The following is a 27,867-nucleotide window of genomic DNA, read 5'->3' as shown; positions in this document are numbered from 1 at the left end:
ACAAAATCTTTGCAGATGCTGAGATTTCTGCCCCAAGCAGCATGTCCATGAGCAGACACCTGCATATGGATTTGAACCACTTCCATATACAAATGTGCTGCCTGGCATGCATCATGTGTGTGCAGACACAAAAGCCATTTTGCTGCCAACTAGAAAAGCAGCAAGCACACAGGTGAGAGGCTGGAGCTGCTCCAAACCCAGCAGCGAGACAGAGACTTCAGCTGCAGACCCCCTTCACAAGCAGGGATCACCTTGCCAGACCGCTGAAAGTGCTTGGAAAGGGGGGTGCTCCCCATGGGCCTGCCCTCCCTGTTCCCCTGAAATATTTACATGAGCCTGAAGTGCAAACAAATGTTTAGGACTTGTACCCAAAGGAAATATCAAGTTTCCAGCCATCTTTGGGTGATTGCCTGCAATACCAATCCACCTCCCATCTCAGTTACTTTGAAGATTTAAGCCAAAGGGATTAAGTCTTTTTAGGTAACAGCCCAAGAAAAGGTATGTGCAGGGGGTGAAGACTGTCGGATGTAACTGGTGCCTTGGGATCTGACTTTCAAAGTAGTTACTTCTGGAAATGTTTTTTTAAATTTTATCAGCACTGGCCCACATGCTACAAGCATGGGACGACATGCTAGTCTTTCTGGAATAAACCCCTTTGCAATTTCTTTAGCTAAAAAAAAAAAAAAAAAAAAAAAAAAAAAAAAAAAAGAAAAAGAAAAAGAAAAAAAAAACAAACCAACCAAACAAAAAGCAACCAAACAAAAAGAAAAGCTACTTTCTTGTAAACCAGATTATTTAAACTAATAAGGCTTCAAATACTGGTGTCCAGGAACCTGCTAGGGCCAGGCCTTCATTTACCCCCATAATCTGCTGAGAATCCTTTCAACTCTTCCTCTCCCTGCACTTTCTCTCACTGTCAGAATATGGAATTCAGAGGTGAATTAGGGAGATTTTTAATAGAAGTGTAAGGAATGAAAAACTCATTTGAGTAGTGCACTGTAAAAATACAAGAGGTAGCATTTAAACTCATTAATCCAGAAAAATAAAAAGCAAAATAAAACCCCCAAACAAACAAACAAACAAAAAATCTGAAGGAGTGCTGATTAAATGCAGCTGCTGATTTTCTCTGGGAGACCATAAGTAATAGACCCATCAGTAAGAAAACTTGTCTTTGGATGAGGCTGTATGCTTCCAGGAAATGCTTACTCCCATGACCTGCTGGTGTCCTGCCTCTGGCTTGGTACACACATCTACATTCCCCTGCTGTCACTGAGGAGTTGGTGCTCTGAACCCCTCTGCTGTACAGGTCCCCCTCCAGCACCCATTCCCTTCCTGTCTGACATCAGGGAATGCTATTAAAGCTCAAGAAACACCTCCAACCATGGGGCAGCCCAGTACACCAACACCCTCTGCAGCCAGGAGAAGTCAAATGAAGCCCTGTGCAGAGGTTTGCCCTTTGAAAATGAATAGAGGCTTATTCCAGCATGCTCCACAGGAGAGGTGCAGGGGGGAAATATAAATCAGAGTAGGCATAAATGAAGAGTCAATGCTGTTACCCTGAAAAATACCTTTCAGGAGAGAGGAGCCGGGGAAATGCATGCTTTGGCAGGAAGGAGGTCACATCACAGATTTCTGGAGGAGCGGAAAGGAATAAATCTCACTTGCACACCAGACACCATGTCTCACAAATGGAGTTTAAAGAGCATACTGGATGATGTGAGCAGAGAAACTCATTTTTCAGTCCCTGGCATCTGATGAATCAGGAAGACAAAGGTTTGGAATTACAGCTTGAGAAGCAAACTTCACTAGCGCCTTCCAGGGACATTATAGCTCACCAGGCTCTCTTCCACCACTCCTCCCCAGCAGACACTGTGTGTAACAGGCTACGAGCCCCAAGCAGCCGTGCTGGGCTGTGCCAGCCACAGGCTTGCTGCCCTGGTAGAAGCACACAGAATGGTCCTGGACCTGTGGCACAGCGCTTTGTGCAGAGCAAAAATGCAGCTTCTGTGGCACCTGAGGGTACCAAAGCTTTTAATTAGTCTAGGGATAAAAAGTCAAGAGATTTTGGAGGAGTTTAGTTTGATTGATCAGTGGAAGAAAGGCCCAGAAAGGTTGTGGGAGCTCTGTCCTTGCAGATTTTTAAAGCTCAGCTGGACATAGCCCTGAGCCACAACACTTCCTTTTCCAGTTGGCTCTGCCTGGAGCAGAGGGCTTGGCTAAACAGCCCCAGAAGCCCCTTTCCATGTGAACCCTTCAATGTCTCCAGACAAGATCTATTACTCAGGCTCTGATAAGAGCCTCAAGTCAAGTCTTTCCAAAGGCTTGATCAGAGGGGAGCTTGCTCAACTATCATGGCCAGACTGATTAAGTACACTTAACTTAGGAGCTGAAAGACAAGGGGCAAAAAATAGAGACATACAATGTGCAGTGATACACATCAACTTGGATGAGATATGACAGAAAACCAGGGAGAGATTGCTAATGCAGATTAGGTGATCTGCACGCTTGTTGAATGCTCAACAGATTGCACAGCAAAAAAAAGATTACTTGAGACAACATGGGTGATATTGTGCCTGAGCTCTGCTTTCCACAGGAAAGTAATGCTTTGATTTCACTCTTTAGTTATATTTGCTCTGCAGGTGGCAGCCAGTAAAAGGAACTAAATCTGCAAGGCACTGAGCATCAGCTGCCTCCTACCTGAAAGGAAAAGTTTCATATCATGGCAGGAAGGCCCTTTGCTACTGCTTTTATACAAGATCTGAGTGTTTGATTATTGGCTTAGAGAAGCAGGTGGGCTGCAGCCACAAAGAGCAATAAGAATGTTTTTCTGGGAGGGATGAAACAGTGATGAATCAAAACCACATTTTAGTTTTAAGCCACTATCCTCTGACATGGTCTCCCTCATCTTACCTCTCTTAGGAAGATAAACTCTTAAGAATATGGCTTTCAAAGGTGCCAGAGCAGCAAACAGACAAGAATGAGACCCTAAAAACTTTTCCACGTTGATTTTCCTTGTTTTAAATCTTCAGTTTTCTCTAGAAATCCCTTTCCTGCAGAGAAGAAGCTGCACAGCTTACACAGGATTTCTTTTGCTTTCCCTCCAGGGCTACATCAAATACTCAGCGCTCTTTTATGGCTACTACAACAACCAGAGGACAATTGGCTGGTTGAAATACAGGCTGCCAATGGCATATTTCATGGTTGGGATCAGCGTATTTGGCTACAGCCTGATGGTTGTTATAAGATCGTAAGTGCACTCGACACTGACCCCTCTGCAAAATCCACCCAGATGTGTCCCACAGCTGGGTTCCCCTCCCTGGGCACCCAGACTTGCTCCAGCCTTGGCTGGATGGCTGGGGGAATGTGGGCAAAGGGGGGTGTGTGCCTGCTGCTTTCCTGCACTCGGCCTCCCCATCCACCACCCTGGCCCTGGTGGGCAGAGGGCACTGGGCACTCCCCTGCCTCTTGCGTGTGCCCATGTGCACTATTCTGAGCCATTCCTACTCCAGCCATCCTCTCTGCTCTCCTCCCCTCCAGATCTCTTTAACCCTTCCTCCAACATTACAACAGCGCCATCAAACAGGTAATTTTGTAAATGAAGGAGGATTTTACTTGCAGTAAATTTCAAATGTTCCTTTTGCATGCTTTCATTGCAAAATAAACACTCCTGAAAGACAACATGGGTCCCACAGACAGTGCAAGGGTTGCAGAAAAGAGCCAAGTGCTACCAGACTGTGTTTGTTGAGTCCTTAAATTAAATTAATCAGTGGAGTCTAAAAGTGGCCACAATTTCTGTGTCTCTTGTGCACTGTTCCCAGCCTCAGTGAGGCTCCCACAACCAAAGCACTTGTCAGTGCTGTAATGGTCTCTGCAAAGTTAAAAATAAAAAAATAAGCCCCTCTATATCTGCCTGAAGGACATGCCGTGAAAAGTTCTTCCTTTCTTTGGAAGAAAGGATAAGCCCACAGATTTGTACAGCTTCCTGAAACAGGCCATATTGCTGTGCAGCAGAAAGAGCTACTTGAGCCTTTGGCTGGAGGGGGACATGGGGATTTCTGTACATTTGCCATGAAATTGCAGCATCTGTTGTCTTGCCTTCCTTGAGGGACTAGTGCTAGGAACTCTAGGGGCATTTACAAAAGGATTTCAGTGGTCAAATAATAGAGAGGAAACAGCAGAAGCCATATCTGCTCCTATGCTGATTAACAAGAATAATCCTTTCTCCCTCCCTGCATGACTTCCTGCAAGCTCTTTGGCTCCAGCATTGCGCAGCAAGTGAAGTCTCACTAAACCTTTGTGCCGCAGTGTAGTGGATGGGACATGGAGGTCTTGACTAAATTGAACTAACTAAAGGTAGCATAGCCATATACTGCAGCCTAGGACCCAGAAGCACCATAAACAGACTTTCTTCAGGCACCAGCTGAACAAAGCAATCCTTAACTTCCTCAATCACCTATGCTAGTTTTTCTCTGTATCACTATTTTTAATAGAAGGCCCTGCCAGTTCAGTCCTCCTTAGACCTAAAGTCCAGTGGCACATTTTAGTCACTCCCAGGCCCCAGGAATGGTTGCCCCACTCCATCTTACCCAAGCTGTGCAAAGCTGAAGGGTGTGTGGTGGCTCTGTGGAGCACTGTCTGACCTTGTCCCTGCTCACACCCTCACGCAGGATGGCTCGCAATGCCAACGAGAGCACGGCAGATGGGGATGATAACAACTTCATTTTCAGCTGGAAAATGTTCACCAGCTGGGACTACCTCATTGGCAACCCAGAGACAGCAGACAACAAGTTTGCATCCATCACCACCAGCTTCAAGGTAAACCTAACTGTCCTCTGCCTGCTCCTGGAGACACTGCCAGCACCTAAAAATGGCAGAGATTTAAGGGGAAATCTGGATACCCACTCAGCATCTCTCCAAAGGAACGGGGCATGGTGCTGATCCATGGCAGATCCAGCTTCTGTGACCCGCTTCCCCTAACTCCCTTTTTTTGGCCTTTAAAAGAATTTGTATTAATTATGAGTGTAGTTCCCCTGGGATATCTCAGGCTCTTTGCCATTTGATATCATTCAGTCAAACCAGGATGCCTCTATGGAGGTTAGTTTGAATTTAACCAAAACTGCCAAGTTGGATCTAGCCAGAATAGAAGAAGATTGAATTTCATGGGGTGAAAAACCTTGTGATGTCACCTCATGCATGGTGGTGCAAGATATCCATCCCAATTTCTTATGCACCCCTCCTGTTTTTTTCAGGAGTCCATTGTAGATGAGCAAGAAAGCAACAAGGATGAGAATATCCATCTGAGGAGGTTCCTGCGTGTTTTGGCCAATGTCCTCATCATTTGCTGCTTGTGTGGGAGTGGCTACCTCATTTATTTTGTGGTGAAACGCTCCCAGACATTTTCCAAAATGCAAAACGTTGGATGGTATGAAAGAAATGAGGTAAGGAAACTGCTTCCAGTTTTCTGCTGGGATAATTTCCTCTGGACATCAGCAAATTAATTGTCACAGGTTGAGGACAGCATCCAAGGCAGGGGGATTCCCTACCAGGGCCCAGGAGTGCCCTTCAGTACCTTTGTACTTGTTGTAGCTGCAATGCACATCGATCTCCCTGAAAGTTCCTAGGGCAAATTAACAACTCCTGCAGAGAAGGGAAAATACTCTTATAATAAATCACTAGAAAAGTCAATGGCTTTTCAGCGCTTCCAATACCAATCACCATCTTAAGAATCAAGTTGCATCATAACACTCACAAACTCTGTTGTACTAGAAAGCTCTCTGGGTGTTAGAAATGTTTGTAATCAGACTTAACTCTAAAATCAAATCTTTGTCATTCACCTTGAATAATGGGAATAAAACATTAGAACCTGCAAAAAAATGTCAACTGTCAAAGTTTCCCTTGTCTGGAATGAGAAGTTCAAATCTTTAAGCTCTTCACATACAGCAAAAAATATTTCAACCTATGCAAAGGTTTAATTTCAATGTCTACTACATTAACATGTATTTATATATCAAAGCCAAATTAAATCCAAAGCCATGCATTTTTAAAATTCATTCAGAAAACTTTAGAAAGACAGCACTTGCTTACCAAATGCTTTATCACTATAGATTTTTACCAAAGAAAAAAAATCTTATTAAAAAAATTTTAATGTCTTAGTTTTCCTGGTGATAATGTGAGATCTGAACAAATATAGTGCTGGGTACTGTTACTTCTTCTGGAAAGAAAAGCACAAAGAGGAGTCAGAGACCACCTGCACCTGTACAGATGCAGGCCATGGGCCCAAAGGGCTATAAAAAAATTTAAAGCCTTTAAGTCATGCCTGAGCTAACCTTAACTGGCCAATGACCTCGTTGACTACAGTACAACTTAGTATCTGGCATGATAAAGAGGCACAAAGATACCACTGGGACACATTTTCTTGAGCTGCAAAACTGAGATCTTGACGTGCTTCTGTTCAAGCCTGTAAATGCCTTCTGCAAAAGCAAAGGTGCTGAAAGTGGAAAATAAACATTAGCATTGACTAATTATCTTTATGCACACAAGCCAAGTCTTGCGCTTCCTCTGAAACTAAAATAAGAACCTTGGAGCTGATGCAAGCAATACTGCAAGGTACTTGAGGAACCTAAATATTCATGAGTCTGGACTGACAGGGAGCAAATTCTTTGCAGCTCATCCCTTTGAGATAAGAGCAAAAATGCTCCTGCAAGAGCAAGTCGTGCAGCCCGGCCCTGAAGTCTGACACTGTGCTGCCTGCACGCCGAGCGAAGCCAGAAGCTGAGTTTGCTTTGACTCCCTCCCCTTTATAAATCCTTCAGAAATATCCAACCAGTTGCCAGCAACTCCTGCTCTGCCCAAAGTAAGATAGTCACTGTTGTTACTACGAGCAGCTATCTCATTTTCCTCACGTGGCAGGTTGAAATTGTGATGTCCCTGCTGGGCATGTTTTGCCCTCCGCTGTTTGAGACCATCGCTGCCCTAGAAAATTACCATCCCCGCATCGGGCTGAAGTGGCAGCTGGGGCGGATCTTCGCGCTCTTCCTGGGAAACCTCTACACGTTTTTGTTGGCCTTGATGGATGATGTCAACGAAAAAGTAAGAGCTGAGCCAAAAAGCCATGGTCAAATAGCATTTCCCAGAGCTGAGGGTGAACATACTCTGTCCTCACAGCCAGCAGGGACAATCACTCCTTTTGCAGAGGGTGCTTGCTCTGTCCCCAGTCCTCTTGGGCAGTGCCCCAGGCAGACTCACCAAGCAGAGTCCCTGGCTTCGCTTTACAGACCTGAAAAGAGCATAGTTGTTGTCTTCCCATAATCACAGCATGTTAGGGCAATTCTATTTTTTTTTCTCCATCTGACATTGTTTGCAATTTCTATTACTGCAGACCCTGAGGATACAGTTTATAATCCTCTTCCCCTGCCTCCCCTCTTTAACATTATCCTGGTAGCATGTTGTGGGCAGATAACTGCAGGAAAGGATAAACGTCTAACTTATCCACAGAAAAAATTACTCTGTTTTAAACGGGGAAGAATTAGAATCACCAGGGCGGTTTGCTCTGCCCTGAAAAATTATGAATAATGTGAAGGAGGAGGACTGGGTGAAGGCTACATCTGCATACAGGAGTCTTGAAGGAGATCTGACTCCTCCACGTGCAGGGAGCATGCTGCTTGTTCCCCAAAAACTCATGGGAGTCTTGACCCACTCTCAGCTGTTCCCCTGCTCCAGGCAAAAGAGGAGTTTCTGTGCTATTGCCAGCACTGGCACTCCACTGTGAACAGACGCAGGGTGGTAACTGCTAAGGAGTAGGGAGGAACTCAATGCCTCAGATTTCTTCAAGCACCTCCACGTTTTCTATTTTCTGATGGTTTTGTCTGGGGGGGTGTGGGTGTGTCTTCATTGCAGCTGGCAGAAGAGGATGTGGTAAAAAACATCACTCACTGGACACTGCTTGGTCACCACAACTCGTCTGCAGGGAATGACAGCGCTGTCACCCCAGCTCCCCTTGACCCTGCAGACGTGCCCAGGGGACCCTGCTGGGAGACAACTGTCGGCATTGTAAGAAATCCATTTTGTAGCAAGCCTCTGTGTTGGTTTGGGATGGTCCATTTACATTTTTCCCACTGATGCCTTTAACATTTCCAGGCTTGAAGTGTTCCTCACAAACAGCAGCTCTTTCCCCCACTCTCACACAGCATCACCCAGGCAATACCAGCCTTTGGCCATGGTTCTAAAGCCATGGTGGTGAAATCCTCAGCTGGAAGCAGCCAGGGCATGCACAGCTCTGAGGCACAGGCTGTGAAGAGCACAAAAGGCCAGGCAGTCTGCAGCCACACCTGCACCATGGTCTTGTTCAGATCATGACTGTGCCTTTGAAGCAAACCTCTCTTCTCCATTTATTGTGGCACTTGTTCCAGAGAGGGCTTGGTGCAGGTGTAAAACCCAGCCAGAGGACATGCCTCAGGAGAGCTCCTGACATGTCCCAGTCAGTAACGCAGCAGGGGGCCATGGGATGAAAGCAGAATTAGGCAAAAGTAACCCCCTTGAAAGGCAGACAGGGCAGCCTTCAAGTCCTCAGAGTTTCACCAGACAAATCCACCCTGCATTATTTACCTCGCACCAAGAAGATCTGCAGCCAACTATGCACAACTTAAACAGTAAAAGGAGTTGTTTGCTGGCTGATAGTTAGGGCTTGCCAAACTACAAGGCTATGGATTCCTGTGCACACACAAGGCATCTTCAAAAGCCAGGTGGTTCTCAGCCATGTGGGAGAAGACCAGCCACTGTCATTCATCAGAAGGAGCTGATCCTTGGTGCAGCTGAGCTGTCATTCAGCAGATCTTTGTTTTTCCCCCCTCATACTTTAAAAGCCTTTCTTATATTTCCTTTTGAATCCTTGGGCCACTAGCTATCTACACCCTATGAGTGTTCCTTCTGCCTGCAATTTTATCTTCTTTCTCTTGCACATCTCCTTTTTCTACACTTGCACACAGCTCTTGTTTACAACTGAACAATTTTCTTAGAAGTCCACATGAAAGTTAGGAGGCTGAGCCATACCAGAGCAATGCACAATCAAACCAACTGAGGGCATAAGTATATTTGACAGCAGCACTCCTGCAGCATTAGCATTCTGCTCCCACTTTCTGTGCTGCCACAGCATGCAGAGCAGTCAATAATGCCAGCAGCAGCTATCAGATCTAAAAGCTGTAACAGAGCTCGTAGCTCCCAAGCACAGAGGTAAAGCTTAGGCACTGCATAGTTTGAAAACAGGCATGGAGTTTGCTCATGGCATGCTTTCCTGAAGATTACTGTCATATAAAGACAAATAGCCTAATAAAAAATACAGTCCTGAATGTGCTACTGAAATTATAGGAGTTAAATAGGTTTTTTCCTTCTTTTAAATTGCAGGAGTTCGTGAGGCTCACTGTGTCTGATATCCTGGTGACCTACATAACCATTCTGGTGGGAGATTTCATCCGAGCTTGCTTTGTCAGATTTGTGAATTACTGTTGGTGCTGGGACCTAGAGGCTGGATTCGTAAGTACCTTATAGCCCAGTCAGTATCTTATAGCCAAGAAGACAAAAGTAATTCAGGGCCATTTGGTCAAACACTACAAATGACTTTGTTTTGAATCCTTCCAGTGGCCATCTGGTTTTGCTGGATAATTAGTATCCATATCACTGTGGTATCCATAGTCTGCATCACTTTTCTGGATCAATCAGCTCCATCCCAGTAAGAACTCTACAAAAATGCAGTTCTCCTCCCCATCTCAGAACTTTAAGACATGAAGCTGACTTAAGAAAGAAATCATCTGGTGTTCATTCAGTTGCTATTACCCCAAAACCTTGGGCCCTTCTATATCCCCTTTCAAAACCCCAGACCTTCCTGTTCATTGGCCACCCTGCAGGCAGGAACCTGCTTTTCTCACAGCAGTGTCTCCTGATTGCTCCTGGAAGCTTCTGCTCCAGAAGCTCTAGAAGCTCCAGATTGCTCATGGTGTTTCTTCTGCTGCAGTGGAACAAGGAGCATTTCCTTCCCCTCTCATGTGCGTGTAACACACAACAGCACTGGACTCCATTATTCATAAAGGCTGCATTACCAAACAGTCAGTACTGGGGCTGCACAAAACACCAAACAAAATAATGGAGGGAAGTCCATTGCTTCGCAGGAGAGGAAACAAAAGCAGATGGATTCAGAGATGAAAATACCTTGCAAGATTACAAGCAGATCAGCGTACCCACTGCCTAGCTGTCATAGTGACAGGGCTCCCAGGAGTGGTTTGGAGAAGAGCAAAACGGAGGGCTTTGGTCAAGGAGGAGCAGGCAGGGCACAACAGGCATTTTGCTGCTTGTGCAGCTCTGTGTTTCTTCTGAGGGAGGCAGAGGGCATTCCCCAGGGTGGCCTAGGAGGGTCCCCCCAGCAGCCAAGCAGCATGAAACTACTTCCATTGCTTCTGCAAAGATGGTTTGCTGATGGCCAACTAACCCAACCCAGCCAGGGACACCAGCACAATTTTCTATGTGTTTTTCTAATGCAGATAATGAATAAGCTTCTTGTTTAACCCAGCCTTCTCACCTAGGAATACTCAAGGCAGAGGACAGCAGATGCTGAAAGTTGTCTTTATTTTCATGCAAAAAAGAAGCCAATATTAACTTCTAGCTGAAGATTTAAAGTAGAAATGGACCAGAATCAAAAGAACAAAAATAACCCCCAGTGTTTACAGCCATCCCTTCCCAAAGCTATGAGCAGTCAGCAAAGCAAGACTCTGACTAGACTCCACTTGAGTTTTCATCATAAAGCACAAACCTCTTCAACTTTATGAATTGCTGACGCTATTAATAAATGCAAATGGCATAAAAACCAGACATACTACATAGGATTCCAAAGATATAAGAGCATCACTTACCATTTCTTCGAATTCTGTTTCCTGCATTGCAGTTTAAAAAAAAAGAGCTTTTTTCAAGAAAACATAACATGAAAATCTTTACACAAAGTTTCATCTGACAAAAATCACCTAAGTTTTGTGCACACCAAAGTAGATATATAAAGAAGTAGCTTCATCATAGGCAAATCTAACAAAATAATAATTTATAAAGCAACAAATACTGCCAGTAGATCAGACCAGCCTGTTCTGGACCTGCCACCATTAGCACCCACATCAGATAGCTAAAATAGCTAAAATACTGCTTTATATGGAGCAATAGATCAGCTAGCACAGAGTAAAATGTCACTCAATACTCATCAGGTCATATATTCCCTTGTATTTCTCTCCCTTTTCCCTGTGTTTCTGCTCTTCAGCAGCTTGGACCTAGGGACACGAGCATAATCCAGCATAGCATTTGCCTTCCAGCTCATAATTATCACTGCTTCAAGATTCAATATTTTACCAGGGTGGAACTGTAAGTCCATAGCCAGGCACCAGCTGGAGTTTAAACATGGTCCCGTGCCATGCTCACAGCTGGTGTCATATTAGCAGGGAGAGAGGAACACAGAGCACTCTAAGCACCTCCATCGATCTTGGCAGCTTTCAGGAAGCCAAGAGAGGAGCAGCAGCAGCTCCAGTTCTGCTCTCCCCTCCCTGTGCTGCTCATTCAGGCAGTGTGCACGCAGCAGGAGCCCTCCCAGGAAGCCCTGCTTGCCAGATTTGAATAAGCATCATGCACCCAGCAGAAACCCAGCAGGTACCTCCAGCAACAGCACGCTCTCCTTTCTTTCCCCACACAGCCGTCCTATGCAGAGTTTGACATTAGCGGCAACGTTTTGGGTCTGGTTTTCAACCAGGGAATGATTTGGTAAGATATTTCCTTTTATTTTATTTTTCATATTATTGAGAAGACCTGTTAGTGGAGTTAGAGAGCTTCCAAGCCAACAAGATAAACCTCTGGGTTCTGTTTTTTCTGATTTGCTTTCTGTGCTTAACTATAAAAGCGTGTCTCTCTCCTCTGGTTACATTCACCTAACATTTTCCAAGCCATCTCCAAGAAATTTTTGTCACAAACTGAAAAACTTTGCAAGCCCTGAGCAGTCTGAGGCCTTGCTGCCCTCAGTGAGGGGGACCATACCATAACCCATGGGTGCAGGTGACTTTTTCTGCTGTGGGCACACGTGGGTAGCACCTATCAGCCCGCTCAGCCTTTGTTTGTGAACAAACTTGTCAGCACACAAACACCTCCTTTTCTGTTCTTGAAAAGGTTAAACCTTCCAGTCTGTCAAAAAACAGCTCCTGTCCTTCTCTTTTCCTTTTCAGGATGGGATCCTTTTACGCCCCAGGGCTCGTGGGTATAAACGTGCTGCGCTTATTAACCTCCATGTATTTTCAGTGCTGGGCTGTCATGAGCAGCAATGTCCCTCATGCAAGAGTCTTCAAAGCATCCAAGTCTAACAATTTTTACATGGGATTGCTGCTGCTGATCCTCTTCCTCAGCCTCCTGCCTGTGGCTTACACCATCATGTCCCTGCCTCCCTCCTTTGACTGTGGACCTTTCAGGTACTACCAAAACACCAAAAAGAATTTTTTTGTTCTGTGGTACGCGGGAAGAAAATTTTCATTTTCGCTTTCATGTTTTGAAAGCAAAATGCTCATATTTTCATGAAGTTAGAAGGACTGGATTCCAGCAGGGATGGAGTCTCAGTCCCAGAATAAAAACCCCAAAAACGCCAACTGGAGTATCCTAAAGGCTCTTTGGATCATTGAGGAAACAAAATCAGTCCAAAGGATGTATTTTACATGTTGATTTTAGTTGGCAAATACCAGGAAATGGATAGGGGTGAGCCTGTAAAATTACTGCCTTTTTTTCCTTTCTTCTTTGGTGTTTGGGTTTTTTTTTAAATGTTGTGGGGCCTTTTTTTTCTTTTAATTAGGACAGAATCAGCACTGCACAAAGCATTCAGTGGACTGGATTAACGTGCCAATAAAGTCTAATTTGATTGAATAACGCCATTTCCTGGGCTTGCTGAATCTGACTCAGCAAGGAGCCAGCTTGGAACAAATTGTTCTTGTAGATGTTTTGGGTTATCTGCTTGCTGACGGAGAATGACATCAGAAAGCTCAAAGGCTCGGGGGAAAGGCAAGAGACCAAAATACCCTCAGTTCCCTAACAAGGACAGGTGTCAACGAGTCATGTCAGAAGATCTGACAAGTAACTTGTTGCACGCACACTATCATTGGGAGATGACTAATGTGCAATGTGAAAGAGCTATTTCAATTCCCAATCAACCCTTCAAAAGCCACTCAGCCTGATTCAGACCCTTGGCAGCTCGACTGAAAGCTCAGCTCTCCTGAGCTCCTGGCAGTTGATGAGGTTGGGATGCTGTTTATCCAAGTTTTCTTTATTGGCTCTCAACATTGAGATAGAGAGTCCAACACCTTCCTGATGGGAATTCTGCAAGCTCCCAGGAAGCACTAAGCCTAAATGGGAGGCATAACCCTGACGGTGTTGAATTCCCAGACCCAGAGATGCTGGGGAGAGAAGAAGGTCAATTACATAATCCAGCCCTTTACAGATTTGTTCTTCTTTCATACAGAATACTCTCATCTGCTTTATCAATCCCATTTGAAATTACTCTTTCACTGAGTCTCCTATTAAGCAATAATCACAGCTTGCTATTTTTGTCATTACTTAGCAGCTCTTCAAGTTGGCTCATTATTTCAGAAAGCTGGAATTTGCATATGGAAAGTCATCTCTACCATGAAAAAGGCCAAACTTAACAAGATATTCCTCAGAAATATGTGGTTACTGCAGTCTGTAGGGTTTTATCTATTTCAGAGGGGTAAATAGTCAGGACTCATAAAGGAGTCAAGCATGGAAATAAATGTATTGACTCCAGGAGCAAGTTGGCCTAGCAAAGATTAATTGTAGAGTCAACGAGGAGAGAGAGTGAGGGAATGAATGAACCAATAGATAATTTCAAATAAAGGCCTTTTAAACTCCTTTGTGGCCTTCAGCAAGCTGATGTTCATTGACAGAGAGGTGAAACATGCTGCTTAGCACCATGAGACTGGGGCATTTTGTCCCTCCAGAGGATACCTACACTCCTTAACTGGCTGTTTGTCTTCCCAGTGGAAAGAAAAGGATGTATGATGTCATTCAAGAGACCATCGAGCTCGATTTTCCACTTTTTGTTGCCAAGATCTTCAGCTATTTGGCAAATCCAGGACTGATCATACCTGCAATTCTGCTCATGATGTAAGTTTTCATTGCAATATTACATGCCTTGCTTGGGGGAAGAAGGTTGGAAAAAAAATTCTGGTATATTAGTCAGGTCTAAATACAGGTTCTGCTGAGATAACAGCATGGATTAGAGCAGACACATGCTCCCTACCCCCCTTACCTTTGCCTAACCCAATTTCCCAAAATTTAATTACCTGACGCAATTAAACACAACTTTGTGGTTGAAATGCATTGCTGACAGAGGCCTTGTAGATATCTAAGCTGTCACAGCTTCCATATGAAACATTTTCTGTAGCCAGCAGGAAATAAATGGTCAGTCTCAGCCTGGTGCCTTTTGGAGAAGCAATTTCTGTCACAGCTGGTGGTATTTAGAGCACAGCCAAGACAGGGCATTCAAAAATTACATGTTCCAAAAATATGCAGAGTTGTGAGCTTTGTTTGGGTTTGGGGGGTTTTACTTCTTCATTTTCCAAGTAATACATCTGGTATTTGTTTTAGTGCCGTTTGATCATTTCAGCTTTGAAATCAAACTTAAATCCCCAGCACCTTCAGCAGTATTAGGATTAGCTCTCCTTTTATTTGAAAATCTATTTTTGGCACTGTTCTTGAGGCTTTACAGAGCTATCAAAGTGAGTAGGAGGGCTGTGGCCAAATTCTGTAGGCAGTTCTGAGCACTTCAGGCTAATCAATGGGAGATGGGGACAGAGCTGGGGAGCCTGATACATACAGAGATTCCTGTTCTGACTCTTTCTGGGGTATCCACACTTTGGAGATGAGCCTCTGGGCTGATCCTTGGGCACTGTGATGCTTCATCCTGCATAGCTACACTGAAGGTAATGCCATTCAATTCTATCAAATACTAGTTCCATACAAAGTTTCTTATACAACCAACCTGAGAAAAATCCTAAATAAACTGAAAGTGACATGTCATCCCTCTACCTACCTCAAACTACTTGCTCTTTTTAATCCCAAAAGGATGATCAGGTACTGTACATTCTGCAGGCGGATCCTACACCTGTACAGACCAGAGCAGGTCTGTGCAGGAGACACGAAGTCTCACAGCACACCCCAGCACGGCCAAGCATATATTGAATTAGAAACTCTGGTCCTGGGGGCTTCACAACAGCACTGGCAGGTGTTACTGCAAACACAAAATGGGGACTGCAGAACACCCCAAATGGGCCACCTTAACAAAAGGGCTGCAGGCCAGGTTTCTGAGGCTTTGATGCAGCCCTCAAAAAAGCTGATGGGAGAGAGCACTACCTTTGAAAATAATGTGGTTTTTTTTCCAGTCACAATCTCCTGCCCTTTCCTCCACTGTCAGGTGGGAAAAGTAACAGCACAAATTCAGTTTATTTGTTGAAGAAACACTTTTTATCACACCTTCCCAGTGCTGGCTATTCCCATAGCACAGCTTTGCCATCAGTCCAACTCTCCTCAAGACACAGTTTTGTCTCTGCCCTGACTCCCCTCTGAGAACTGAGAGATGCCTTATGCCCATTTTACCCAAAACATCCTCATTTTCCAGCCAGATACGCTGCCTGTATGGCCTATATGTATTACACACTTGTGATTCCCAGCTGTTCAGCTCCCAGGAGAGTCACAGCCCTAAAGAAGTGGCTTCCCCCCGTGGTGCCTGGACCAGTCAGACCTACGGCCCCTTGGCAGCAGCTCTCACATGCATTGGTGCATTGGGAGAGCACTGGGTGCCTTGCAGAGGCACTGATTGTTATCTACGTGCTCACCTGGCCTGTGATAATCCCAGACAAAATCACAGTGAACAAACAAGGTTGTTTCTTAAGGCTTTGGCCCTTTTCTCTCTTCCTTTTCAGTCAAGTGCCCAATTTCCTGCCTTGTCTCTGAAAATCTTCAACTTCTGCTGTGGTGCAGACAGGCAGAGAGTGTTAAGCTGGAACTAGTCTGTGTGATGAACCCCATCCAGTTTTCCAAGAGACTGAAAGCAGGGAAATGCAAAAGCTTCATTTAGTCCTGATGAGCATGGAGCCAGAAGCTCTCAAAGCAGCAGGCAAGGCAACCTGCAATCCAGCCTAACTAAAAATAGCCCCTACAAAGAGCAACAGGTGGATCATAAATGGACAATCTGTTGATTTTGATTGCAGTCTCTCAAAAAATGTGTTTTCCACTTATTATGGACTGAATTAAGTAATTTTTTCTAGTCATGACAACCACTTCTCTTTTATCCAGGTGCAATCCAAAATGTATCTTCTACTTATTTTGGTTCTTAGCTCCTGGTTCCAAACAATGATGGGGTCCAGTGAGTGACATGGATGTCAAGCTCACTGTCCTGCTTTTAACTGCCCAAGGACAAGGGAAATGGAAATACAGAGAAAGAAGAATGAGAGATATTGTGTCCATGGGCACATCACCTAATCCCACTCAGGCTGACAGTAGGATTTCAAGCTGTGGCCTGCAGAGCTTCCTGGCAGAAGACAGAAGGATTTTACTGTATCAAGAAGGGGGGAAAATTAAAATTCCTCTGCAGGCTAGAAAAGGACAGTGACCCACACTCTCTCCAGAACTGGGGAAGCAATACATCAGAGAAAAGGGGCACCAGGGTGTCATGGTTTAAACCCACTTGGAAATTAGGCACTACCCAGCTACTTGCTCAACCTCTTCTCTCTCTCTCCAATCCTGGTTGAATGAGGAGGAGAATCAAGAAAAACTTGCAGATTGAGATAAGAACAATTCAATAATCAAAATTAAAGTAAAATATAGTAATAATGGTAAATGATAATAATAAGGGAAAAATAAGTGACACACAATACAGTTCCTCACCACCACTGACTGATGACAGACCCCCTTCCCAAAACCAGACTGGCCCCTGTTAAAGGTAACTCCCCCCTATTTATACACCAGGCATGACATTCTATGATGTGGAGTATCCCTTTGGTCAGTTCAGGTCACCTGTCCCCCCATGCTCCCTCCCAGTTTCTTTTGTGTAACTCCTCACTGGCAGAGCTTGAGACAAAAACAAAGGTCAACTTACGATAAACAAGAATTAGCAAAATGAAAATATCAGTGTGTTATCAACATCATTCACAGCCCTGATTACAAAGTAGTATTTTCTAGACAATGAGCTTGATAACATAGAAGAACTAAAACTATCATGCCTTTACAGAAGAACAAAAAGAAAAACAATTTCCAAGAGGATTTGCAGGACAGAGAGTCTAGATCACCAAGACTGAGTTTTGGGTTAATGTTAGTCAAAAGGAAGCAAATGTGTTTCCTCTAAACAGACCTCCTAAAAAGCCTCAAGAAAGGCAATACTAAGCACCACTTCCTGATCTTCCACCTAGAAACCCACATGCCAGTACAAGGTGCCTTGCTGGGCTTAGGGCATCAACTGATGAAATCCTTGAGTCTGGTTTGAGTTTGATGCACCTGGGCTGGAGCATCACACACAGGTTATGAATTGTCAGGAAACCATTTTTCTTTCCCTACCTTTGTTTTCATTCTATAAGAGAATTTTCTGCTTTATTAAAAAAACAAAAAAAAAAAAAACCAAAAAAAAACCAAAAAAAAACCCCACAAAAAACAAAAAAAAAACAAAACCCCCCCCAAAAAAACCAAAAAACAAAAAAAAAAAAAAAAAAAAAAAAAAAAAAAAACCCAAAAAAAAAAAAAAACCCAAAAAAAAAAAAAAAAAAACAAACCAACTATAGCAATGAACTGAATGGCTGGTACTTTTCCTGGAAATGGCTTGGTGTCCCTGAGCAGATGATGATTATAACTCCACAAAAGCAGGAGAGGACTTTTTTCTACCACCAAGATATTACTGGCTGGTGAGTGTCAGAGGTGGCAAGACAGGCCCAGACACCTGGGCATGTTCTAAAGCACAGCCTCCCTGTGTGCCAGAGGCTGGCAGCCAGCATGCCCTCTCCCATCCCCACTGGCCTCTCAGTTCCCTCCAGCTTGGCTCAGTTTTCCCCTGGCTTTGGTGTGCCCTTTTTGGAGAAGAGAGGATCAAAACAAAAGCCCATGGCTCTGCTCCAACCTGGCTTCAACCTTGCTCCCTTCCAAGGACAGAGGATGCAGCTGGTCCTGGAAAAGGGGGACTGTTCCTTGAGCACTGCTTTTCAGGAGAGGTGTCAAGGCCCTATTCTACCACTATTTCCCTGGTTTTCCAGTTTTTCCTGAGGTCCCTGTGTTATGTGGTCACAGTTCCATCTCAAGGCTGGTGCCTGGTTTCCCCAAGGTTGGTGCAAAGGAAGCAGAGAGAGCCCATGGCCAGCCAAGGTGGAGGCACAAGGGCAGGCTGGTCATTTTTCTTCTGTTTGAGTAGAACTGAGCTTTGGATGGGCTCAGCCTGTCTTGGCTAACCCTGCCACAGGCAGCCCAAATTTTTCCTAAACCTTGAGCTTCTAAAAGAAGTTTGGAGACAGCTGGTGGGAAAATTAGGAATTAGAGCATAGGCAAACAATTACATGTTCCTTGCTTGTGAAACTTTTTCTTTCCCCTGATCCTATCACTACAGCACCATGTTTTCTTTTCTAGCCTCACCATCTATTACCTGAATGCTGTGTCTAAAGCATATCAGCGCGCCAACGCAGAGCTGAAGAAGAAAATGCAAATGGTAGGTACTGATCTGGCAAAACCACCTTTGAAATACCATGCACTTAAATCCTGAAGCACAGCATATGCTTTAAATCACTCTTCACTTTGGTGACACAAGAAGATGACATATTTTATGCTTGCTCAGTCCCCTCTGATGGTATTTTATGTCTAGCTGTGCAGAGTGGTCACATCCCACTATAGTCTGCTGTTTCATACATCAGAACTACAATTGGCTGTGCCATAAACTGTGGTTTTCATCTACAAAAGTAAGCTACCTCAAGGTTCAGACAATGCTTTGGTGTCTGAGATTTCCCAGGAACAATAACAAGCCCGTGGAAACCAAACCCATTTCACGGGCACAGGACAGAATCCAAGCCAAGGAAGCAGTGCTACATAGAGCAAAACATCACATAAAGCAGAGATTGGTGCAGCATTAAAAGTGAGGATGTGAGCAGTGAGAAATGGGACTCCACGAATTACATTCAAATGCTCAAACTCAGAATCAATCACTTGGCTTAAAGGAAGTGTCCTGGTGCAAAGGGCACCCTCAGGTACTGCAGCAGGTGAACCTGTGCTACAGCATGCTCACATTTTAGGGCATTCTATTTCACACTGCACAACCTGGCTGGAATCAGGGCTAAAGGGATCACAATGCAGGACTCAGCCCCATCCAAAAGTAAAGATTCCCTCTACTATCCAGAAGGGAATATTTTGCAGCCCACAATGTATGCAAGTAATGCCAAAGCCAGCCCTACAGCCCATCCCTGTGCTGCCATACCCTCTTCCTCTGGCATTTATCCCTGACACCCTCTCTCACAAGAGGCTCACATTTAAAACTAACCAATACACCGGAGAGGGCAGATTGGTAGCTGTAAAAACACACAGACAGCCTGATGGATCTAAACCATGTTATCTGCAAGTGCTTTGCTCTAACAGGAGCAGAGCCACTGTTTTCCAGTCCTGCCTGGGATGTACTTTCTTTCCTGGAAACACCTGATCACCAGACCAGGATTCAGCACCTTGAACGTGGCAAAGAGATTCATTCATACCCACAAACACTTAGCCAAACAAACACGACACCAGGCCACCATTTCCCGGATTACACCTGCAGTTTTTAACTAAACCCAATGTTTTTTATTGATGCAGCAACGAGAAGAGGAGAAAAACAAGAGAAACAACAAAGCCAGTACAAACCCTATGCTGCAAGATCTCGAGGATTTACTTACACCAAGTACTAAGACTGAAAGTCCCCCCAAACAAGCAGAAGGTAAAAATTAAAACAATCTCCCCATAACACTTCCAAAAGGGCTCATTTTTCCACCAAAGTGACCGGTAGGATTGAGAAACTGGAGGGATACACCTTAGCAAGGGATTGGATGAGTATCACTGGCACAGATTTTGTCCTGTTGCAGAAGTCCACCTGCCAATGGACACTCAGGAAGGGCACATTTTTAGAGTGGATTATATCTCACACAGGCTCGTCACAGTGGGAATTGTAATCTAAAATTATGATTCACATCCCAACTATTAACCATGGTGTTCATGAAACCAGCAATTTATTCTGGGAATAGTGTTTAAACTCAGTTTTGTTTCAGGGCTAGTGAGCTGAGTCAGACTTTTTCTTCCTGAGTTGAGCTTTTCATTGGAAAATTCATCATGAATGAGGCAGAAACTTTTCACAGGATTGGGTTAAGTCTTAGAGCAAATAAATGAGTGCTCTAAGATCTGTGGTGGAGGTGCATGGGCAGAAAAAACCAGGAGGAGGCATTAGCACCAGGACTGGGTCATTTTCAAAGAAAATGGATACTCCAGGCTCAATCTCAACCAGCCACTTCCTGACTGTCAGAGCCTCCAGCTCTCACTTGTGAAAATCACCTGAAAAATTTTGATTTTATCCTGGTACATGTGAGAAAAGCAGACTAGTGCCACCATAGCTCCCATGAATTTGAAGGGCTGAGACAAACTGGAAGGCTCTGAGCAACCCAGGTCAGATCCCCTCCAAAGCACATCAAGGCATTCATTTAAATGGATATAGTGCTGGCAGTGTTTTGAGTGCACTGAAAATAAAGACTAAAATCAGGAATTACCTACCACACTCCATGCCTGGGTGTGTGCCAGCATGGCTGGTAGGATCATTGTGTCTTGTCAGTGTTTCTGTAAGAAGCTGAAAAGAAGGGTTGGGCAGCAGAGACATGAACTGGCTGTTGAGTTGTGGGTGAGAACATTCTTGTTCCTGGTTCCTTCACTCAGATGCTCAAACACAAACCCCCAGACACTCTGGTTATTGCACAGAGAAGAAACAGCAGCCACTGGGGAGAGGACAAAAGGCAGTGCTTGCTACAAAGAAAATAACATTCATAATCTTTGCTCTAGACAAGAAAACAGAGTCTCCAAAAGGACCCAGCCCTGCCAGGCAGCCAGGCAGAGGAGAAGGCCTGGCTGCCAGCCCCATGGCCGGCAGGAGGGGAGCAGCATTCACCGCACCATCGCCGGTGCTTGTGACACAGCCACGGACGCTGGGCGCTCGGGCACCCTACCCTGGCCAGCCCAGGCCGTGGGGACACCCCCTGGGCCCGGTCCCTGGCAGAGGGAGAGGGCAGCCATGCTACCCACGGGCTGCTCGATAACCTCAGCAGAGTTTCTCCTGCGCTGCATGAACTGCTGTAGCTTTGGTAGGAAATGATTCCCGCATGCTGGACATCCCCTCGTGGTGCTCTCTATCTGCCCAACGCTCTCTAACGCAGATTTGTTTAGACACTTAGTAGTGATTCTGAGTTGTAACCCCCAAGGGCTGTGCTGATTTTGATCCCAAGGGAAATGGGAGGGGGTCAGAACAAAGTTAAGCTGTGACATTGCTGAAATGCTTCACACAGGATGCACCCTGTGGCCACCAACTTGCTCTGTGGAGCAAGTGCTTGCCAGTACTTTCAAAGGCTTCTTTAATTAATAAAAGTGGTGTGACTTTACCTGTCATTTAAACTGAGGTTTGTGGTGGGTTTTTTCTTTGTTCCTCTGCCTGAAGAATTTAGTGTTCTTATAAAAAATTGAGTGTCCCTGCTCAGCCACAAGGCAGCTGCTACTAGCAGTAGAGGATTCCTACCAGACAGAATGTTTTTCAGCTGCATTTTGTCCCTTGTCATAGCTTTCCTATAGCCTACCTCCTCCAACCTTCCATCTTTCAAATCTCACCTCCCCTTTCTCTAGGTTCCCACTCCACTCCTCTTTTCACAGTCTGTTGACAGCAGCTTGCACCATTATTTCAATCCCTAGATATGATTCCTAGTCTAGCAACATCACCTAGCACAACTGAGAGACCAACAGTGCCTTGGCCTAGTTTCTGATTACAACCATTTAGAAATTCCTGTTGCCATTTAATAACAGTAGATAAGTACTTCCAGGAGATGCAAGCAAGACATAAATAAAAGGAGCCTTCAGAATTTCTCCCAAAATTAAATCATTGCATTTTTCTTTCAAATACAGCAAAGTCAATGGGTTGCTTCTAGAAGCAGCTGTTCCTGGTGCACAGCTCAAAGTGAGGAAAGTGAAGGGAGACTTACACATCTGATCAATGATCATCAGTCTCCGATTTATTGATCCAGCTTACATACTTTTATAGTAGTGTTAATTAAGCTCATACATATTGCAAAAACCGAGCTCATCATTGGTTACAGATTACATGCCAACCCCTCCTTTGTTGCTAATACCTGTGGCTTTCTTGTTGAGATTAATACTTGTTTTTTATACCCTGGTGACTACATTCAAGGACTCCATGTTTTTCACCATGTTTTTCTCATCACTTAACCAAGGACAGAGTGTTATTGCTTATCTGGTAAGGAAAAAGGCTGAGAACTGACTACTTACAGCTGCTTTTTACTGTTTAACCAGCTGTATATGATCATGGCCTTTTTCTATAAGCCATGTCTGAACAAAAGTCTCCAACATCAAAGTCAGTTTGGCTGTTCCCAGGACACCGCTGTGGTCAGGGTTGGTCATTCTCCCATGGAGCCTCCATGTGAGAAGCTGATCATTGGATTTATTTCCTGGGCTTGGAAGGACATTTCTCTGATCTGGGTCCCACAGAAAATGTCTTGCCTTGCCTCTTTACTGTTAGAGTTGCTGATGCAACATAGGTGTGGTGAGCTCTCTGCAGGGATACCCATTCACTGAACTTGAGAAAAGTCCAACAAGAGAAGGCCTTTTCCAGGAGACATCCTTCCTTGGCCTTGGAGGTGTCCATACTGGTCAGCAGGTGCTGGGGGAAGGTGTTCCCAGCCTGCCAACCCAGAAGGACATCACAGAAACAACACAGTGCCCTGATTTTGGCACAGCCTGTCTGCCCTGCAGACTGATTGCATATCTTAGGGACTGGTCGCATATCAAGGAAGAGCACTCTCCTCCACTCCTCACCTCACACTGAAACACAATTTGGAAAGGAGAGGACGTGGCTTCAGATCTCACTCACACCTGCTAGCCAACTCAAAGAGGCTGGAAGCACATGTGTGCATACATGCCTGCACACATATAAAGGCAACAAGAAGCATTATCAAGAAGACATAAAGAACTCCAGACAGGTTTTGAAAACCAGAGAAGCAGACTTAGACCAGATTAGTCACCATTACAAGATTTGGATACTCTCTGAATCAGGCCAGCAATAATATAGAGCATTCCGAAGCACTGTGTCATCTCTGGAGCACACAACTGCCCATTAGCTAATTACTCCTTCTAGGCTTGTTTATCTCTAATTATAATACATTAGGTTCACCCATTGATCAGTGTCTGTTGCAGGCTCAGAGGCTCCAGGATACAAGGGTGATAACATCAGTCAGACAATTCCTGCAGGCCAGTGGCAACTCTCTGCCCCAATCCAGTCCACTGTGGGATCCTCTGTCAGGGCACTGGAGTCATGAAAAGTGTAAAAATGCCAACCCTCAGTCCTCATATTAACTGAAATGATTACTTATCTCTTGGAGCTTTGAGTCCATTTACCAGTTATTCACATGCAACTGAAGGTTAAACTCCACAAATCACTGGAATATTCAGTAGCATTTGGTTTCATTCCTATTTTTCTATTGCTAGAAACAGCAAAAAGCCCTTGTCTGAGCATTGACTTCCAACCCCCTAACATTTGTTGAAAGACTATCCATCCCAATCTTCCTCCAGGGCTCAGTCTAACTTCAAGGGGAAAGACAAAAACAAAAAAAAAAAAGGAGAAAAGCTCAGTGGTGAGTACTGGGAACCTCCTAATAACATCTCTCACAGCTCTCAGTTTGCATTCATAGATCACTGGAAGAGCCCTCTGCATTGCAAATTTTTCACATCTTGTACTGCCGCTAGCTCAAATGCTGCAGCCAAGAGGTTTTAGTAAAAAAAAACACAAGGAAATATCTAAGCGTAATCATTTTATTATTTTTCTCATCAGAGATTTGTTTTTAAACAGGCAGATCTCATGGGCAGGAGTTTTTAGTTTGCATGGCCAGGCAGAGCATCTGCTCAGTGTTACTAATAAACAGGAACCTCAGCAAAATAAAAAAATTTAAAGGGCAATTTTGCAAAACACATAGCTAAGCATGAGGTGTGAAGGGGATAACAATGTGCATCCCTCTCTTTTAGGGTCGAAAACATAATTCAGACATTTCTATTATAAAGAGCCCAGCTGTATACAAGATAAGGTGCTTTCTGTACTCTCAATGAGCAGAGAACAGTAGACACCATTAAGCAGGTTTGCTCACGAAGCCAGAAAAAAATGCAAAGAATACACTGATTTTGTATTTGGTACCAAGGCACCTCAGATTCTCCAAAACAGAAAAATCAGCTTTTTGCTGCAGAAGGACAGTAAGCTCTTTTCAAAAGGGAACCTTGAAACACTTGAACTTGTATTTTCATGTGGCCTTTATGAAGCTTTCCAAGGAGAGAAAGGGAAACAAGCTCTGGGTGCCACCTTTACTGACAGCACTCCTTTTCCTGATAACCTCACATATCCTAAACAAGCAGTCAAGATCATCTTGAGCTTTTATCCTTGTCTCCCATAGCTAACCCTGCACTATGACAAAGCCATTTATCACACATTCTGAACCTCTCCAGAAATAGAATTGTCACCTTGCTTGAAAATGTGAGCTGCAGAGGTCTTGTGTGTCATCCACCTCTGCTCTTCTTTGGAATCTTTCTCTGCTCATGGACAGGGGAGAGGGTTTTCTCACACCAGCTAACAAACCAGAGCTCTGGGGATGGATTTTTAGTTTCTTTCAGGGTGCTGAGGAGGGTTTTCAGCTGCACATCCAGGCTAAAGAAACCTCTCACCTACAAACAGGCTCTAGACACCACAAGAGCCATTGTAGGTCCAAAGAACACAAACTGCACTGGCACCAACACCAATTTCTCAGATCTACCCTAAAAAACTTCCTCTGACAAATCCAGGTAAGAAAGACAGCCAAAAGCTACTTCCCAGAGAAAATTCCTGACGATGGAGACTGGGATTTTATCAGTTTATCCTGCCCCACAAGCTCCTGTCTGGCTGGGCCACAGCTCTGCCAGTGCCAGTCTGGGAATGTTCATCTTCAGGGAACTGAGCAAAGGATTCTGGTTAGGTCAGACACGAGATAAATTCTAAAAGGATTCTGCTTTAAAGGTCTAACCCCACAAAAACACTTAAGTATCTGTGTCCTCACAGGAATTAAGAGCTTAAATACTGCATTGTGCTCATTTGTAGAGACCTAGCTCTTTTCTTTACATCTTTGGCTTATAAAAGGCACCAGTACCTTAAAAAAAAAAAACAAACAAAACCCTCAGGAAATACAAGCAAGAGACAGATAATAAAGAAACTTCAGAATTTCTCCAAAATTCAGGTGGTTGAGTTCTGCTTTCAAATACAGAAAAGCCAAGAGGTTATTTCTAGAAATAGCTGCCCCACTCAAAGGAGGACATTCACAGACTGGCACCGGCAGAAGCCCAGTGAGGCAGGGCCACTGCCAGTGTCAGGAGCACCAGAGCAGCTCCTGTGTTGGTGAAGATGCACTAAGAATTAATGGAATATCCTGTGGGCCCTTGCCTTGACCCCAGCAGGCCATGGGTATAGCAGGTCTCCCACCCAGCATGTTCAGACCCCTCCCTGCACTCCCTGCAACCACGAATCAGTGCTTTTGCTGGCACTGAAGCAGGTCAGACAGGGACCTTTGAGCCTCACCCCACCACCTCTCTAAATCACATCCCTTCAAAGTAAAAATGTCCTGGATAAAGAAAAAAAAAAAAAAAAAAAAAAAAAAAAACAAAACTGAGTGCTTGCCAAAAGACTTTAAATTAGTGATTCCCCCCATTTTTGATCCATGTTGCACGCAATGTTATCAGCTCTCCAGCCTGACAGCTGTGGGGATTTTTCTGCTCTCTGTCATGGTTTTGCCTGAGCCCTGAGGCAGCAGCTTGTCCTTTGGCAGGTGGCAGCCTGGCTTCATCTGCAGCCAAGGCTTTATCACTCCCAAATGCTCAGATTCAGTGTTCCCCTGGGGAAAAAAGTGACTCTGACACCCCAGGATTTTAGGTCCTGGCCCATTTCTCACAGAACATAGTCATCAGTGCTGAATCAGAGCCCAGCCTTGTGTTTTAAATGCACTGTACCAACACAATGCTGGGCTGTGCTGAGCTAATGCAGGGAGGCTTGGCTCTGCTGCAGTCACAGGGCACAACTCCCTGGGGTCCCTTCCCATTCCAGCACCTATAAACATCCAAACCCAGCTGTGAGCATTGTCTCTAAATCTTCAATTGGTACCACACGGTGCTACTCAGAGAATACCCAGGCTCTCCATGACCTCAGCAAACAAAGGCCACCAACCTCCCATGTATCAGGAGACAGTCTGTGTGTGCATGTATCCACACAGGCCCCGAGATCAAGATGAGTGGATTTTTTAAATGTTTGAGAATTTATATTATTTTCTGCACCACTCCTCCATGATTGACAGCAGAACTGGAAAGCACTGAAGCACAGAGATTTCTCTCTGCAGCTGATGCTCCGAGCACGCAGGTGGAGGGAGGAGAGCTGACAGGCACCCAGGGATGGTGGATAGACAGATGCCATTTCCCAGCAAAGCTTTATGTGCATCAGCATCAAACTCCACGGAAAGACCCAACAGACAAAAGTCACTTGAAGGTGGCAGAGAAGCCAAGGGGAGGAGAGGGACAATCAATGAGAGTCTTCCTCACCTCCTGGGGACCAGACCCAGGCAGGAGAGCAACAGTGGGACACAAGAATCTCCAGTGCTGATCTCAGCTGTGCTCCCTGGAGGCTCATGCCCGAGCAACAAGAGTGGGATTTAACCTTTAACCATCCTTTAACCCAGCTCACAGAGCTGGGAAATCAGAAGGGTAGGAAATTCAACAGCCCTGCACCTGCCTTAGGGCCAGCGTGGGGGTAAGGGCACACTGCACTCGCCACTGCTTCACAAGGCAGTGAAAAAGCTGTGCAAGGAAACAGCTGCAGGATATAAAAGCAGCAGAGCTTCTCCATTAGGAACCCAGCAATGCTTGCAGAAGCTGCCAGTGTCATCCCTCTCCTGGCAATGTGGGAGGGAGAAAAAATAACTTCAGCTCAGTTGAAAATAAAATGAAAACAACCACAGCAGCACAGCACTGTTACCTGGACTGCTTGAGGATAGACAAAACACCACAGTGATCAAGGGCACAGATCAGGTTAGTAGGAGGTGGAACATTATTTTAACAGCATTACTAACTCATTTTTCCAGGGAAGAGCAGCAGCAGAAACATCCCAAGCAGCTGAGTTCTCCCCCTTCCTCCATTCTCTCTCCCTCAAAGCAAAGTTGTTTGGGGGAGCCAAGGCTTACCTCCTACAAAAGCCTGCAGATCCAAACCTTCTTCTAATTAAGAAACATTTCACACATATGGGACTTCTGGGTTTTTTTGGATAGCAGCAGCAGTAAATAATTCAGTGCCTTGGCAGATACGTAGCATCTTCCAAATATGAAGGCTATTATCAGATTTATTTTAATAAGGTGCCTGGAGGGCTCAAGGCCAGGAAGACAGGAAAAAAAAAAAAAAAAACCACTATAATAAAACCCATGTCCTTTTCATTAGCCAGAGCACTTTGCTACAGCAGCTTGGACAAAGCAGCACAAACACTGCCTG

At 44.7% G+C, this 27,867-nt stretch overlaps 1 protein-coding gene across 1 annotated transcript in view; it reads left to right on the top strand.

The window, feature by feature from the left end:
• TMC2 (transmembrane channel like 2) overlaps positions 1-21,619 on the top strand; it is a 31,007-nt gene extending 9,388 nt beyond the window's left edge. Inside the window, exons 9-20 of the mRNA XM_063176949.1 lie at positions 3,105-3,247; positions 4,668-4,815; positions 5,250-5,438; positions 6,910-7,089; positions 7,897-8,049; positions 9,400-9,528; positions 11,717-11,784; positions 12,240-12,479; positions 14,053-14,178; positions 18,679-18,757; positions 19,885-20,005; positions 21,112-21,619. Coding sequence (XP_063033019.1) covers positions 3,105-3,247; positions 4,668-4,815; positions 5,250-5,438; positions 6,910-7,089; positions 7,897-8,049; positions 9,400-9,528; positions 11,717-11,784; positions 12,240-12,479; positions 14,053-14,178; positions 18,679-18,757; positions 19,885-20,005; positions 21,112-21,365 — 1,830 coding nt within the window. The 3' untranslated portion in view covers positions 21,366-21,619. The remainder of the gene's footprint in view (positions 1-3,104; positions 3,248-4,667; positions 4,816-5,249; positions 5,439-6,909; positions 7,090-7,896; positions 8,050-9,399; positions 9,529-11,716; positions 11,785-12,239; positions 12,480-14,052; positions 14,179-18,678; positions 18,758-19,884; positions 20,006-21,111) is intronic.
• The last annotated feature ends 6,248 nt before the right edge of the window (positions 21,620-27,867 follow it).

The sequence above is a fragment of the Melospiza melodia genome, chromosome 1 (genome assembly GCF_035770615.1).
Source record: "Melospiza melodia melodia isolate bMelMel2 chromosome 1, bMelMel2.pri, whole genome shotgun sequence".
Classification (NCBI taxonomy): domain Eukaryota; kingdom Metazoa; phylum Chordata; class Aves; order Passeriformes; family Passerellidae; genus Melospiza; species Melospiza melodia.
Note: the sequence above shows the minus strand (reverse complement) of the source record. Positions and strands in the feature narration are given on the sequence as shown.